Consider the following 16,355-nt stretch of genomic DNA (forward strand, 5'->3'; position numbering starts at 1 on the left):
CTCAAATCCTCTCCAGGGCGTCGCTGTCCGTTCTCTTATTGGTCAGATCAGATGTCGATCTCTGAGGCCATAGCCTATCCAGCGCCGGAGAAGGCGGAGGGCGGGCAAGAGGAGAGAGTAGCAGGGAGCTCAGGAGACAACCCGGAAGTGTTGCTAAGCAGGTAATGTCGCGGGAGACCCAGAACTGGTGCCGAGGTGGCCAGCTCGGCCCCCGCCCTGGACTGGACTAAGGAGCCACGGTGCGGACCGAGCCAGGGTTTTAGGGGCAAGACAGGTGACGGAAATAAAGGACGCTTCTTCCAGGACAGGACTCTCCAGGTTCTTAGACTTTGGTGTGTAATCCAGCCTTTTAAAGAACACTCCGCAGTCGGGCGCCTGCCAAAGAGGCCCGGGCTTCGAGTGAAATGGGCTGTGTGCTGGAGAATCTGCTTAAGTGCCGTCTTGCATTCCCCTCATTAGATCGAGGCCGTCGATGGAAGGCAACCCCCCTGATGGCACTGGCCCCATGCATGTACCGTTTGGGCACATTGTGGCCAATGAGAAATGGCGCGGTTCGCCGCTGGCACAGGGAATGCAAGGTCGGTGGGCTCGCTCTCTCACCTCACCCCACTTTTTAAAAAAGTTCCATCTATTGCCGTGTTTTCATCTAATGAACATGGAACTTATTTTCTTGTCTGTGTTTTAAGGGAAAATTAAACTCATTTTTGAGGATGGCCTGACACCGGTAGATTTTTACTTATCCAGCAAATCCTGCATTATTTACATCACCGAAGCTGAGTTGGTGGCAGGAAATGGCTACAGAAAGAGACTTGTTCGGGTTAGAAATGTAAGTACTGAGTTAAAGAAATGGACTTCTTCCACCCCCCTTGGAATAATCTGTATAAAACCATTGGCCATTGCACCCTTGGATAGCTGCTTAATCTTGAATGGAATTTTGTTACTGAATAGTTTCCTGTTTCTTTTCTTTTCTTTTTTGAAGTCCAATAAACTTCAAGGGATTGTAGTTGTTGAAAAAACGCAGATGAGTGAACAGTATTTTCCAGCTGTACAGAAGTTTACTGTTCTGGATCTTGGGATGGTGTTGCTTCCAGTAGCCAGCCAGATGGAAGCATCCTGCCTCATTATTCAGTTGGTAAGTACCCATTCCTACTCCTCCACAATAGCCCTGGTTTAGGACTTTTGACTGATCTTCCTGGATCCTTTTCTGGCCCCTGCCCTTATTATCTGTACAATCCATGAAACCAGTCTTTATCCATCTCTGGATTGGTTTCTAAAATCTTTTTGATGAATTTAAGTTCAGAAGCTCTCTCTGCAGCTAGCTGAGCTTGCCGCCCTGTCTAGGCAAGCATATAACAAGGTGAACAAGTTGGAGACCTGATTTTAGCCTCTCAGACTCTGATGACTCCTTTGTGCGCTCTTCTGCATTTAAGCTGGTGACATTGTCAGCTAGTGGCTACGTATCCTCATCCCTGCATATCTTCTGTTAAGCACCGGGAAGTGTCTGCAAGTTCATGTGTTGTTTCTTTTAACCTAGTGCTTTTCCATTGTCCTCATTGATTATTCAACATGGTTGTACATTAGAATTTCCTGGGGAACTTTTTTAAAAATTTTATTGAAATATAGTTGATTTACAGTGTTGTGTTTCAGGTATACAGCAGATGATTCAATTACACATACATTCATTCTTTTTGAGATTTTTTCTCATATAGATTATCATAGAATATTGAGTAGAGTTCCCATACTATACAGTAGTTCCTTGTTGGTTATACACACACTATATAGTGGTGTGTGTATGTTAATCTTAAGATCCTGTTTTATCCCTCTTCCCAGCCACGCCTCCCCCGCCCCCGTTTCCCCTTTGGTAACCAAAACTTTGTTTTTAATATCTGTAAGTCTGTTTCTGTTTTGCAGATAAGTTCCTTTGTATCATTTATTTAAAAAATTAGATTCCACACAGAAGTGATTTCATATGAGATTAGAATTTCCTGGGGAACTTTTAAAAAAAGTGATATATGAGCCTTATTTGAGACCAATTAAGAATCCAAACATAGGCGTCAGGCTTATGCATCAATTTTTGTTGTGCTGTTTCTAAATCTCCCCCTCTGATGTACAGCTGGGGTTGAGAACCACATTGGAAATGCAAACAGCCCTGTATAGTTCACAAACCCTTCTCCAGACACTGCTCTTTTCTCTTGCTTCACTCTTCCTGACTCACTTTGATTTAACCTTCTTATTATGTGCCTTCCTGTATCCACCACTAACTGAAGACTGGGTTTCTCCTTAGATAGGCAAGCTTCTTCCAAGTCCTGTATCAGGCAGGTGGAGCCATCATGTAATCCTATACCACTGAAATGTTTTTTAGTGGACCATAGGACCATGTTTGAATTCTTTAGTGTAGGTTTTCATTGGTTTTATCCTAAGCTTTCTAAAAATTCAAGTTTTTGTAGATTAATTTTTACCCCTCACTCATTTGTGTAGTCATATTGTTCATCTTTTAATAATTTTACTGATGCCTGAAAAATTACATTCATAGTATATATGAGAACGTTTATAGTGGTAAATCAAGCTGAACCACATGGAAAAACGAAAACTAAATTTCTGCAAGACAAAATGTTAAGAAAACCACAGGTCCTCTAGAGGGCGCTCATGTGCTTCTTTCATTTCCACTCAGGTTCAAGAGCAAACCAGAGAGCCCAGTAAAAACCCTTTTCTCAGGAAGAAACGGACTCAGGTCTCTGAGCCGGCGCTCATCCGAAGTGTGCAGCAGATCCCAGGAGTCGGGAAGGTGAAAGCCCCACTCCTGCTTCAGAGGTTTCCAAGTATTCAACAACTGAGCAATGCGTCTGTCCGAGAACTGGAGGCGGTGGTGGGACCAGCCGCAGCCCAGCACATTCATGCCTTCTTCACCCAGCCCAGGTGAGGGCTCCTTTCATGGGCGTCTCATCACGGGACCGCAGGATCTTGTTTTCTTTTCACACTAAGAAAAGAGTTCCTTGAAGAAGGAAATGGGAACCCACTGCAGTATCCTTGCTCGGGAAATCCCATGGGGAGTCTGGTGTGCAACAGTCCATGGAGTACGAAAGGGCTGGACACGGCTTAGTGACTAAAAAACAACAAATGGCAGTTCTAGCCAAGGTATGAGAAAAACTTGTAAGGAATTGGGGGTTGGGGCTGAAGCCAAAATCCTGTTGTTTACAGATGTGAATGTCCATTTAGAAAAACCAAAATAAACTGCAAACAAATATTTAAACTAAGAAAAGAAGAGTCCTTTTACCACAATTAGGGAAAGATGAGAAGAGGCCTGAATGGAACCTGCCAATTGTCCTGCCCTGTTCTCTGGCCTCAGGCATGTACTTGGATTGGGGGGCCTGCCCCAGACGGCTGCCCGCATCCCGTTAGCATGAAGTGGGCTGGTGGGCACTTTCCTAAGGGAACCTCAGACTCAGCAGAAAGCCAGCTTGGGAGGATTTTAATGTGTGACCTTGACCTTATCTATCATGGAAGGTGGCGGATATGACTGTTTAAAGGAAACAAACTTACAGTGAAGCACTGTTCCCATAAGCTCCTTGTTCCTGCTGGCAGAGCCACTGTTCTTCAGGTCTGATCTTAATATACCTGTGCTTTGAGGGCAGCTGCCAGTGTCAATAGACAATTGTACTGCATTTTTTCTTCCTTTCTTCCTATCTCCCTTCCTGGTAGTTGCACAGTTTGTTTATAATCCCTGAGCACATCTTCTGAACACAGAAGGCCTGGAGTCTGGAGTTCCCATTATAAGATAAAAAGCCAGCGTGTGTGAGGGACTGAAGAATGTGTTTGTAAATGGATAGGCCAGCAACCAAAAGATGCACAGGAAAGTGGCAGGGCCAGCTGAGGAAGGCCTGGGGCTAGAGACCAAAATGTATAATAGCTCATCCGAAGAACAAATACACTGAACAACTACACACACACACACACACACACACACACACACACACTGGAATATACTCGGCCGTGGAAAAGAATGATGCACACACACACACACACACACAGGAATATACTCGGCACACACACACACACACACAGGAATATACTCGGCACACACACACACACACACACACACACACAGAGGAATATACTTGGCCATCAAAAAGAATGATGTTGGGTCATTTGTAAAGATGTGGATGGACCTAGAGTCTTTCACGCAGAGCGAAGTAAGTCAAAAGAGAAAAACAAATATCATCTATTAATGCATGTGTGGAATTCAGAAGAATGTTACAGAAGAACCTATTTGCATGGCAGGAACAGAGATGCAAATGTAGACAATGGACAGGTAGACACAGAGGTGGGGATGGGATAAAGTGGGAGACTGTGATTGACAAAATGCACGTCATGTGTAAAGTAGATAGCCAGTGGGAATTGACTATAGCGAATGGGGCTCGACTTCATGCTGTGTGGTGACCTAGATAGATTGTATGGGGTTGAGGGAAGAGATCCAAGAGGGAGAGGATATATGTATACATGTAGCTGATTTGCTTCATTGTACACAAAGTAACATAACATTGTAAAGCAATTATACTCCAATTTTTTAAAAAGACAAAAAAATGCAATTAAAGAGGCCATACATTTACAAGGACACTAAGACATCTTGAAAGCTCCCAAAGTCCTATTTTGTGAAATGTTAGTAATTTTTAAAAACATATGTATATATATATTTATTTGGTTGCACCGGGTCTTAGTTATGGTACACTAGATCTCTACCTGTGGCATGCAGACTCTTAAGTTGCCGCATGTGGGATCTAGTTCCCTGACCAGGGGACGAACCTGGGCCCACTGCTTTGGGAGAGCAGTCTCAGCCACTGGGCCACCAGGGAAGTCCCAGTGATTTTTTTTGTATTACCTTTTTTTGACATACACATTGCATATTTCTTTCCTTATCTTCGGCTGCACTGGGACTTTGTTGCACACAGGCTTTCTCTAGCTGCAGACAGCAGGGGCTGCTCTCTCGTTTCGGTGCTCAGGCTTCTCACTGTGGTGGCTTCTCTTGTGGCGCACAGGCTTCAGTAGTTGCCGCACACGGACTCTGTAGTTGTGATCTGATGGCCCTAGGGCGCTCAGGCTTGCATAGTGTGGCATCAGTTCAGTTGTCACTAAGTTGTATCTGATTCTTTGGGACCCCATGAGCTGCACCACGCCAGGCCTCCCTGTCCATCACCAACTCCTGGAGCTTACCCAAACTCGTGTCCATTGAGTCGGTGATGCCATCCAACCATCTCATCCTCTGTCGTTCCTTTCTCCTCCTGACCTCAATCTTTCCCAGCATTAGGGTCTTTTCCAACTCTTCACATCACGTGGCCAAAGTATTGGAGTTTCAGCTTCAACATCAGATCTTCCAATGAACACCCAGGACTGATCTCCTTTAGGATGGACTGGTTGGATCTCCTTGCAGTCCAAGGGACTCTCAAGAGTCTTTTCCAACACCACAGTTCAAAAGCATCAATTCTTCAGCACTCAGCTTTCTCTATAGTCCAACTCTCACATCCATACATGACTACTAGAAAAACCATATCCTTGACTAGACGGACCTTTGTTGGCAAAGTAACGTCTCTGCTTTTTACTATGCTGTCTGGGTTGCAGGGCGCATTAGTTGTGGCTCGAGGGCCCCAGAGCGTGCAGGCTGCAGGAGCTCTGGCTGCCTGGCTCTAGGGCACTTGGGCTTCAGTAGTTGGGGCACCCAGCTCTAGGGCACAGGCTTAGTAGTTGTGGGGCAGGGGCTGAGTTGCCCTGCCGCATGTGGAATCTTCTCAGACCAGGGATCAAACCCATGTCCCTTGCATTGGCAGGGAGAGTCCTATCTACTGCTTCACCGGGAAAGTCCAAACTTTTTAAAAATCAAGTACAATAAAACTTCTGTGCATTAGGGTAAAAATGATTTGAAAGAGGAGAGAATGAAAGTGAAATCAAAGTGGAAACCATTAACTGAGGCAAATGAATTTATTTAAATATTTATACAAAAATACCAGTAAGAACAGTGGATACACTTTCCCAAATATGCTTGCTTCCCTTTTGACATTACACACTACAAAATATTTTAAGTTCATTTATTCTCAAAATGACATGGCAGTGCTATATCTGTAGAAGCTATCTAACTTATACTATGTCAACAGTGAATCTTAGAATCACTGTGTCATCCAATGTATAGCAAAACAAACCAATGTCATTTTACAAAGTCAAATAGAGCTCTAGACTTGAGTCATTTACATCTTGACCTTGTACAATGTTTTAACCCTTCCTAAAGACTCTTAAAATATACAATTATGTACTTTCTACTTTAAACAAAATGAGAAATGTTTTGAGTATCAAACAGTATATTATCTACCTTGTAGACGGCATTTTCATCTAACACTGCCACTGTGTTAGCGACTTTTAAGTGACATAAAATGGAAGAAAAACTGCTCCTAAATGTTTTTTTTTTAATCTAAAGTCATGACAAATTTGGCACTAGACTTTATCTGGAAATAGCATTCATATTATCTAGAAATAATAGTAAAATCGTGTTCTAGGTTAATGATTCCCCCTTAGGCAGCAGGTCTTTGGAACAGTTTTTAATAACACTTAGTCTAGCATTATAGTCCCTCCCCCTGCCTGAATTTGGGGTCATCTGAATTCTGAGTTAAGGAATTAATCTATGTATCACCCAAGCCTAAAAACTTACTAATAGGACCCACATAGGAAATTCTAATTGAACTGACAGTAAGTAACTAAGAGTCCTAATTCTAGCCTTTAAAAACAGCCATATTTCCACGTTATTCTATTTACAATACTTTATATAATAAATAACTTGCAGCAGTACGGTGAGACTCCCCTAATTAAGTTTGTTTTCCACAAGCTTTTAGAGGCTTCTTGTTACACTCAAGGACATATCAATTGTATGTTTATGCTACGAGAAAATGGGATTTGAGAATGTTGAGAACTCTTCCTCTATGGCACAAGCGCGAAGGCCCAGTCCGCACGAGCAGCGCTCTCGCTTCTTCACGTCAGTACAAAGAGCTGTCGGTGTTGAGAAGGCTGAAGGGAGAGGAGAGCTTTTTCTTGACCGGAGGCCTCGCGACACCGACCGACGGGAGGCACAGGGTGCTCGCCGACTTCTGTCTGTTCTTGTTGGTGCTCCAGCTCAAAAACGAGAGCTTTTTCGAGATTTTCTTGGTTTTATCAGTTTTATCATCAACATCTATGCCTAAGCAGATCATGGAGTAAGTCTTCTGCATTCCCACAGAGTATGTGGCACATTTACTATGCTGTACACAGAAAAAGAAGAACAGTTAGATGGTTATTTTATCTTCCAAATAATGAATTCTTTTTATTCTCAAAACCAGTCTTGATATGCTGTGATTATAGTGAAATGACTATTTTAGGCAGACATATTTTTCTGTTATAGGAAGCAATTTATATACATGATTTAAATAATGAAAAGAATGGTTAATCCCATTTAACCGTTTTTAAAGTGTAGTTAAAAATGGTTAGAAATCAAGATGTCAGAGAAATGACTGCCAAGTTTTGAGACTCACATTTTGCACTCACGGCATCCTCTTTAAGTGATATATTTCTGAGATTCAGTGACTAATGCTGATATAGGATTAGGTTCTTAAGAACAAGGACAATTCTTAAGGAATATGCTCAATAGTAGTCATTTAGGCTGGGGACCACTACTCCCTTTTAAAGGTTATTACATTTGAAAAAGTAATACACACTTATGGTCAATAATATGAAAATGCATCAGGTGAGCAGTAGGTGTCCCTCCCACCTTTTAGTCCTGTCCACTGAGGTAACCACTATCTGTTACATTTTTAGAAATAACATTCATATACAGGTATTGATATGTGTTAAGTATACAGCATCATTTGTCTTTCCTTAAGAATACACCATGTACACGGGTTTGCACCCTGGTTTCTTCACTTAATGTATCCTGGATTTCAGCCCACACCAGTAGATACGGCGGCTCAGATGGTAAAGAATCTGCCTGCAATACAGGAGACTTGGGTTCAATCCCTGGGTCAGGAAGATCCCCTGGAGAAGGGAAAGGCAACCCACTCCAGTATTCTTGCCTGGAGAACCCCACGGACAGAGAAGCCTGGTGGGCTACGGTTCATGGGATTGCAAAGAATCAAACACAGCTGAGTGACTAAGCGCGTTCTCTTTAAAGACAACAGAATCCATGGTAACAAGGTTATGATTAAATTTTTCCAGTTTTTTAAACTGACGAAATAAACATAAAATTTACCATTTTAACCACTCGTGGCCTTAAGTACACTCACACTGCTATGCAGCCATCACCAGCACCCACCTCCAGAAATTATCCATCTTCCCCAAGTGAACTCCATGCCCACTCAACACCACTGTTAACTTTTTTAGGATTGTGAAGGACTCAAATGAGAAACGTGAAGGAATTTGTTTTCTAAAGACTTCCATGTGAGTTATCACGTGCTTCTAAGGTTTGCCTAACACTGAGATTACTTTGCTCACAGAATGTTTACTGACCATCTACCTTGTTCCAGGCACTGAAATCAGGCTGTATGTATAAGCAGACATACAATATATATCTGAAGCCGTTAGGCACATTGTTCGTAATATAAATCCAGGAAAGGAGTTTGAGTGATGCAGCAAGAAAGGAGGGGAATTCACAATAAAATGTCCCTCCTAAGTTTGGCACCTCTGGATGAAGATGCCTCTCTCTTTTCTATGAATATAAACCTGCCCATTAGACTGTCCTGGTGCTTCAGTTGTTACGACTTGGCACTTTGACTGTGGTGGCCTGGGTTCATGGGGAAATAAGATCCCAAAAGCCACAAAGCGTGGCCAAAAAAAAGGGGAAAGAAACCCACCCTGTACCTGTCAGCAACTTCTCCTCATTCCCTGGTGCCCCAGCCTCTGGCAAGCACTAACCTACATTTTGTTTCTATGAATCTGCCTATTCTGAACATTTCTTAATGGAGTTACACACTCATTCAGTCTCTGACCGTCTCTAGTCTGAGTTCTGTTGCCATTTCCCCGTGAAAAAGTGTCCTTTGGGGGACTTCCCTGGCGGTCCAGTGGTTAGGACTCTGCCCTTGCAGGGGGTATGGGTTTGATCCCTGGGGGAACTAAGATCCCACATGCCACGCGGTGTGGCCAAAACTGGAAGTGTCCCTTTTCCCTGCTGCCAGGCACAACAAACACAGCTCTGCTTACCTCATTCTCCACCTCTTAGCTGTGTTCAACACAAACCACCACTCTTTCTGGCAGGATTTTCTTCTCTTGGTTTCAGAAGCCCCTTTTTATCCCACCTTCGCACCTACTTTGCACTCCCTTTCGCTCCTACTTGGGGATCTTGATTCCCCAACCAGGGATTGAACCTGCATCCCCTGCACTGGAAGCACAGAGTCTTAACCACTGGACCACCAGGGAAGTCCCCCATATGTGTTTGTACCCTTCACATGGCTGGATCTTCCTGACCCCCAGATGCTTGTGGTGTCTCTTCGAGGTTTAGTCCTCAGCCATCAGCCCCTCAAGGGTAATTTCATTTAGTGTCTTACAGCTTGAAACATCATCTCTAAGCTGATGATCCTCAAATATTTACTTCTAGCTCTGACATTTTCCGCGAACTAAAGACGTGACTACTCAGCTGCCTACGTCACCTTGATGTATCTCGAGTATCTCATGCACATGAAACACTCACAGCACAGCACGTGTGTTTTCTCTCCTCTGCCCCCCTCACCCCCGGCCCCAATTTCCCATCATAATGAAAAATGATGCAGTTGTTCAAGCCAAAAATCAAGAAGTCCTCCCTCTGTCTGCCATCTTTTCTACACAACTCATCTACAAATTTGTCAGCTCTACCTCCAGGTTAAGTCACAGGCACATCCACCTCTCTCCACCTCCACTGTCTCCCCCTAGGGTAAAGCTGCTAACATCACTGGCCTGGGTGACTGCCACGGCCAGCTCGCTCTGCAGCCACATGGTCAGCCTCCAGGCAGCAAGAGAGCCTTCTACATTAAACACCACAGCACATCATTCCCCACCTCAAAAGGTTTCAAACTTCACTGCCAAGGAAGCGCTGCCTGTCTCCCACCTCATTTCCCACCACGCTGGCCCTTTGTCATGATGCTCCAGCTGAAAGGCCTTTTAGTTCCTCTAGCAAGTGAAGCTCCCTGCCAGGAGGTCTGGTAACTGCACCTGTTGGTGCCTCTGTCTATATGCTCTTTTTTCTTGGGGTGGGAGTGTGGGCATGCTTGCTGCGTGGTATGTGGGATCGTAATTCCCCAACCAGGGATTGAATTTGCACCCACTACATTGGAAGTGCCGAGTCTTAACCATTGGACCACTAGGGAAGTCCCCATATGCTTTGCTTATACCTCTTCACATGGCTGGTTCCTCCTGACACTCAAGCCTCAGTGCGGCCCTGCCCAGGAGCCCTTCCCAGCCCGTCATCCTAGCCCATTACATATGTTATTTCCTTCACAGCACTTACCAAAATCACAACTACTCCTTTACTTATTTATTGCCAGCTTTGTGGGGTAGGACCTTACCTTATTTCAGCTGGCGCTCCAACACCTGAGAAGGGCCTGGCATACAACTGATGCCCAATCAATAGTTGCCAAATGAATAAAGGCAAACTGTTCTAACCAGAAGTATCCAAGGTACAAAAGTAAAAGCAGCGAGTACAGAAGAGCGTGACTGCGACAGTTCCTCCCCCTTGGGGACACAAAAGGATAGAACTGTGCATGTGAACTTGCACAGGTTCAGACACGTCCCGGGATCTCACAGGGAAAGTGCTAACACGCCTGAGAAGAGCATCTTCCACACACCTTCTGTACTATTTGAATATGTATATTTTTTAACCATAAGTATGTATCACTTTTGCAATGGAAAAGAATTTAATCAGGAAGGTAGATGAATTGGTTCTTTTATCTTTAAGTTTTTAAAAAAGCTTTCCAGTGATTTCTCTGACCCAAGTTGAACGCATTCTCAGTGATGACAAACTTGGGAGCTCAGTCATTTGTGGCATGCTACAAATGCAGGCAGGAGGCAGGGGTCCTGGGAAAAACCTCCGAGGCTGGACTCACCCTGACTTCACTCCACATCACTATTTACTGCCGGGGTCATCAGCACTCACCACGGACGACGTGGCATCCAGGAGGCTCACGACCTTCATCTCAATGTCGTTCTGGCCAAAGCTCTTCAGCATCTTCATAACCTCACTCACCGTCAGCCACTTACAATCCACGTCTTGAATGGAAACAATATAATCCCCTTCCTTGGTTCCTGCCGCCTAAAAAAAAATATGATTTCAATACAGGTCAATGTTCTGTTCAGCAAAATCCCTGAAGTAGTTCCCAAGTTCATTAACAAAATAGTTATCTGCGTAAGTTAACTTCAAGAAGGCAAAAATTGTGGTGGGTGTGGAGGCTGTAGGAGGGGGGCCCAAGACAGATGGATACATGAATACAAATAGCTGATATATTTTGTTGTACAGCGGGAACTAACACAACATTGTAAAGCAATTATACTCCAATTTAAAAGAAAAAAAGGCAAAAATTAATTTGTTTCTCTTTGGGCAAGAAAGGTATGAAAGACCTTTCACATAAAAACAGTCCTTTTACACAGAGGAACCCTAAACCCAATCACCCCATATATTTGTGTGGGCAGCACTCTTTACCCTGGTAGCTCAGATGGTAAAGAATCTGCCTGCAAAGCAGAAGACCCAGGTTCTATCCCTGGGTTGGGAAGATCTCCTGGTGAAGGGAATGGCTACCCACTCCAGTATTCTTGCCTGGAGAATCCCATGACAGGGGAGCCTGGCGGGCTACAGTCCCTAAGGTCACAAAGAGTCAGACACGACTGAGCAACTAACACTTAACACTTAACTCTGGACTTTACCAGACTGACTGTTTGCAAAGGTGCCAGTGAGTTTTGCTTCCAATCTAAAAGGATTCATGCTTACCGCAGCAGAGCAGTAGGGATCCAGGAAGTGGACTTGAACTGGGGAGTTTCCTCTCAGGGTGAACCCCAAGTCCCCTTCTTCTGCAGTGAAGTGAATACTTCGAGGAGCCGTCCATCTCTTGTTAGCCGAAAACACAGATAAAGGACCCTTGGGAATAGAGCATCATTAGGTTAGGATCTGAAGGCTGAGTCAGGCATTTGAAAGCTAAAGGAAATGATGCCTTGTCATCCTTTCAGATTTCATTTGGCTCTGCTCAAGAGACTCATGATACCATCTGCAATAGTCTACGCTACAAAGTCATACAAGAAAGTTCATTGCCATTTTCTCTAAAAGATCGATAATATTTAAAACAAAATTATGTCATATAGCATCTCTACATACTTGCAACTTATAAAACAGCCTTCCCCTCAAGTCATTATGAAATAAATGTTCAACATACCAGCTTTTGGAAGAAGTCCGTTACTGTCACTTTAGAGAACTGTGGGAGTATAATTTCAACTTCTCGCTCAGTTTTAGCTGGAAAAGAAGGTTAAAAGTAAAAGCATAAATGATTCTGTAATTGAAAGTTATTTTTGAAAACTCAGGCCTAAGTCCACTTGGGTATCTACTATGAGCTATAGCCCGCTCTGGGGACAGATAGTGGCATAAGACAAATTCCCTGCCTTCAAGGGAGCTTATTTGCGTTCTAGTGCAGCATCCCCAGCCTTTTTGGCTCTCGGGACCCATTTTGTGGAAGACAATTTTTCCATGGATCAGGGGGCAGAGATGGTTTCAGGATGATTCAAGTGTGTTACATTTATTGTGCACTTTATTTCTATTTTATGGCAATCTCAGGATATTCTGCCTTGACTTTAGGGTTAGGATTCATGCTCCTACAAGAATTTAATGTTGCAGCTGATCTGACAGGAGATGGAGCTCGGGCAGCAATCTAAGCAGTGGGGAGCAGCTATAAATACAGGTAAGACTTTGCTGGCTCGCCTCCTGCTCACCTTCTGCTGGAAGGCCTGTTTCCTAACAGGCCATAGCCTGGTACCGGTCTGTGGCCCAGGGGCTAGGGACCCTTGTTCTAGTGGACATCCTCTGATACTCATAAAATCCTACTGAGAAGTAACCTAAATTTCAGGTGTGGCTGTTAGGGAAATACCATGCTTTCAACACTAAGTTTTGGGCAAGACGTGCTTCCTCTTTTCATTATTAACATGCAATGTGAAGATTTCACAGTGAGAAGTGGATTTGCCAAATCATGTGCATAAATAGCTAAATAGCTCCATCATCAGATTCATGGCACTGCAGCCATGATAATAAAAGACACTTGCTCCTTGGAAGACAAGCTATGACACCTAGACAGCATATTAAAAAGCAGAGACATCACTTTGCCAACAAAGGTCTGTACAGTCAAAGCTACGGTTTTCTCAGTGGTCATGTACACATGTGAGAGTTGGACCATAAGATTTGGATGTCTAAGTGCCATAGACTTGGACCAAGGCTGAGCACTGAAGAATTGATGCTTTTGAACTGTGATGCTAGAGAAGACTCTTGGGAGTCCCTCGGACTGCAAGGGGATCAAACCAGTCAATCCTAAAGGAAATCGATCCTGAATATTCATTGGAAGAACTGATGCTGAAGTTGAGGCTTCAACACTTTGACCATCTGATATGAAGAGATGACTCATTGAAAAAGACCCTGATGCTGGGAAAGATTGAGGGCAAGAGGAGAAGGGAGTGACAGAGGATGAGATGGTTGGATGGCATCACTGTCTCAATGGACATGAGTTTGAGCAAACCCAGGGAGATAGTGAACAGGGAAGCCTGGCATGCTGAGTCCATGGGGTCACAAAGAGCCGGACGCAACTTAGCAACTGAACAACAACAAGCCAACCCTTCCCACGAGGCTAGTCAGTGTCTATCAAAGGATCCCAGTGCAGGCTAAGAATTCCACAGATAAATGAGCCTCAACATAATAAAGACCATATATGACAAGCCTTGAAAAGTTCTCCTCTAAGACGAGGAACAAGACAGGGATGCCCACTCTTACAACTTTTATTTTACATGGTACTGGAAGTCCTAGCCATAGCAATTAGACAAGGGAAAAAAAAATTAGGCATCCAAATCAGAAAGGGAGAAAAACTGTCACCATGTGCAGATGACATAATACCACAAATAGGGAACCCTAATTGTTGCTCAGTAGCTAAGTCATATCTGACTATGCGACCCCCACGGACTATACTTGAACTAATGAATGAACTCAGTAAAGTTGCAGGATACAAAATCAATAAACAGAAATCCAGTATATCTATTCACAAATAACAAACTACCAGAAAGAGAAATTAAGAAAACAATCTAATTTACAATTACATCAAAAATAATAAAATACATAGGAATAAATTTACCCATGGAAGTGAAAGAGCTCTATACTGCAAACTATAAGACACTGATAAAAGAAACTGAAGAAAACACAAATGGAAAGATATTCTATGTCTGTAGACTAGAGAAGTTATATTGTTAAAATGTCCCATTGTTATATATATATATATATATTTATTTATTTATATAATATATATATGTGGATTTTGTTATAATATCCAAAGTAATCTACTGATTCAATGCAATCAATATCAAAAATCCAATGGCGTATTTAACAGAACTAGAACAAATAATTCTAAAATGTGTATAGAACCACAAAAGATCCCAATTAACGAAAACAATCTTGAGATAAAACAACAAAGCTAGACCTCCAGCATGAAGTCATGCTCCCTGATTTCAATTATACTATGAAGTTACAGTAATCAAAACAGTATAGCATGGGTACAAAAACAGACACACAGATCAGTGAAACAACACCTTCCAAGATCAAGCCTTGGAGGAGGAATAAGGATGCAGGTGGCTTTCAAATCATGCAGTTGGAGGTAACAGACAGATAGCAAAGTACAGATTTCCATTAAAATGGTGGTATGTGGGTGGGTGTGGAGCATAGGGAAAATGTCAAGGTAAAAGGCAGTTCCTGGAGTCTCCTGACTATCAGTAATGGCTACAACCCCAGAGGAGGTCATGAGACTTCAAGGAAAGGAACCTACAGAAAGGAAACCATGGAGAGGAGACCCTCAAGAATGCCAAGAGGGGAGACTGGGATTGGGCGAGGCAGTCAGTGAAGAGTGGGAAGGAAAGTCGAAGCACCACCAAGGTGGCAGGGCCCTGACATCACAGGTGGCGATGTGAGGGGCAGGAGGGGGTCAGCTGCCACTAAAGCGTCAACAAAGACCATAAAGGAGGCCCCAGATCTGAGAACGAGAGGGCAAGGACTCCAGGGCAAGAGGAGCACAGGGCCCTGTACCAACGCCCCACACAGCCAGGGTTTGCCCCCCACCACTGCAGGATGAGCACTTGAACAGCCCTGCCTCTCATGCAGCGCACTCTGCACTGGCACCCACGCCACTCACAGATGATGTCGGGAGCATCGGTCAAGTTCAGGAGGTCATCGTCCTCCCGGAGCTGAGTGTACTTAAGCTGGGACCGCTGGTGTGCCGCAGACAGCACCTCCTGCAGCACCTCGATGTTGCGGAGCTTCTTGCACAGGCTGGCCTCCCTCATGGACTCCTCGTGGTGGGTAATAGCTCGGCACAGATGGGATTTCCCTGCCCACAGAAAATCAACACCACCGGTCACATGTAATAAAGTGCAACGTGAGTACTTCTTGGAGAGCCTGAGTGCCCAAGGATTTGCCCAGAAAGGTGGACATTCTCTTTCCTGAAGGATCTGCCTGGAAGGCTTCAGTCCCTCTGAAATGTGTGTGCAGTGTGCTCACTTGTGTCTATAGAACTATCATTCAGCAAACATTTACCAAATGTTCTAGGCATTAGAGATAAAGCAAAAGCTAGCCTTTTGCCTTTTCATTGAGTTTGCAAGATAGTGATTGAAGACAGAAAATTAACAAGCAAAGAAATGTATAATGGGTCATGTGGCATTAAAGTTCTGGAGAAAAATAAAGCAGAAACAAAAATAATAGGCAGATGTAGTACTTGAGAAGATGGGGAATGAGGAGTCGCCCTTCTGTGATGTGTGATCAGAAAAGGCCTTTTAGGAGGTTAACTTTTAAGAACTAGAAGAAGAGCAGCAAGTGCAAAGGCCCTGGAACAGGAGCATGCCTGAATGTTTAAGGACAACAAGGGGCTTGGAAGTTTCACTGGGGAGAGTGAAGGCTGCAGAGAAGGACGGAGAATGAGACCAGAGAGGAACAGGGGCCTGACCATGTCCAACCTCAGAAGTGCAGGTGAAGACTCCTATCCTTCTCTGGGTGGGAGCAGAGCATGAGGGCTCCTGGCAAAAAGCTGGGCAACCTGTGTGACCTCTCTGGACCTCTCTCTCCTCAAATGAAAACTGGGGATCACACCACATCTACCTCA

General features: G+C 43.9%; 2 protein-coding genes across 4 annotated transcripts in view; one reads left to right on the forward strand and one right to left on the reverse strand.

Moving 5' to 3' along the window:
* Window positions 1–115: 115 nt before the first annotated feature.
* FAAP24 (FA core complex associated protein 24) lies at window positions 116–3,262 on the forward strand. Of its 3 annotated transcripts, none has more exons than XM_065920559.1 (5): window positions 116–161; window positions 460–578; window positions 687–826; window positions 980–1,132; window positions 2,672–3,262. In XM_065920559.1, exons 2-5 carry the CDS (start codon window positions 473–475, stop codon window positions 2,918–2,920), a joined length of 648 nt encoding a protein of 215 aa, XP_065776631.1. In that variant the 5' UTR covers window positions 116–161; window positions 460–472; the 3' UTR covers window positions 2,921–3,262. The 3 variants fall into 3 exon arrangements, with proteins under 3 accessions (XP_065776631.1, XP_065776630.1, XP_065776629.1); XM_065920558.1 differs by having other exon boundaries at window positions 123–332; XM_065920557.1 differs by having other exon boundaries at window positions 123–318.
* A 2,530-nt stretch (window positions 3,263–5,792) lies between these two features.
* Window positions 5,793–16,355, reverse strand: part of RHPN2 (rhophilin Rho GTPase binding protein 2) — a 67,946-nt gene continuing 57,383 nt past the window's right edge. The window contains exons 11-15 of the mRNA XM_065925756.1: window positions 15,393–15,587; window positions 12,396–12,472; window positions 11,957–12,103; window positions 11,129–11,284; window positions 5,793–7,274 (exon numbers count right to left, since the gene is read on the reverse strand). Of these exons, the coding sequence (XP_065781828.1) occupies window positions 7,014–7,274; window positions 11,129–11,284; window positions 11,957–12,103; window positions 12,396–12,472; window positions 15,393–15,587 (836 nt within the window). The 3' untranslated portion in view covers window positions 5,793–7,013. The remainder of the gene's footprint in view (window positions 7,275–11,128; window positions 11,285–11,956; window positions 12,104–12,395; window positions 12,473–15,392; window positions 15,588–16,355) is intronic.

The sequence above is a fragment of the Muntiacus reevesi genome, chromosome 2 (assembly GCF_963930625.1).
Source record: "Muntiacus reevesi chromosome 2, mMunRee1.1, whole genome shotgun sequence".
Classification (NCBI taxonomy): Eukaryota; Metazoa; Chordata; class Mammalia; order Artiodactyla; family Cervidae; genus Muntiacus; species Muntiacus reevesi.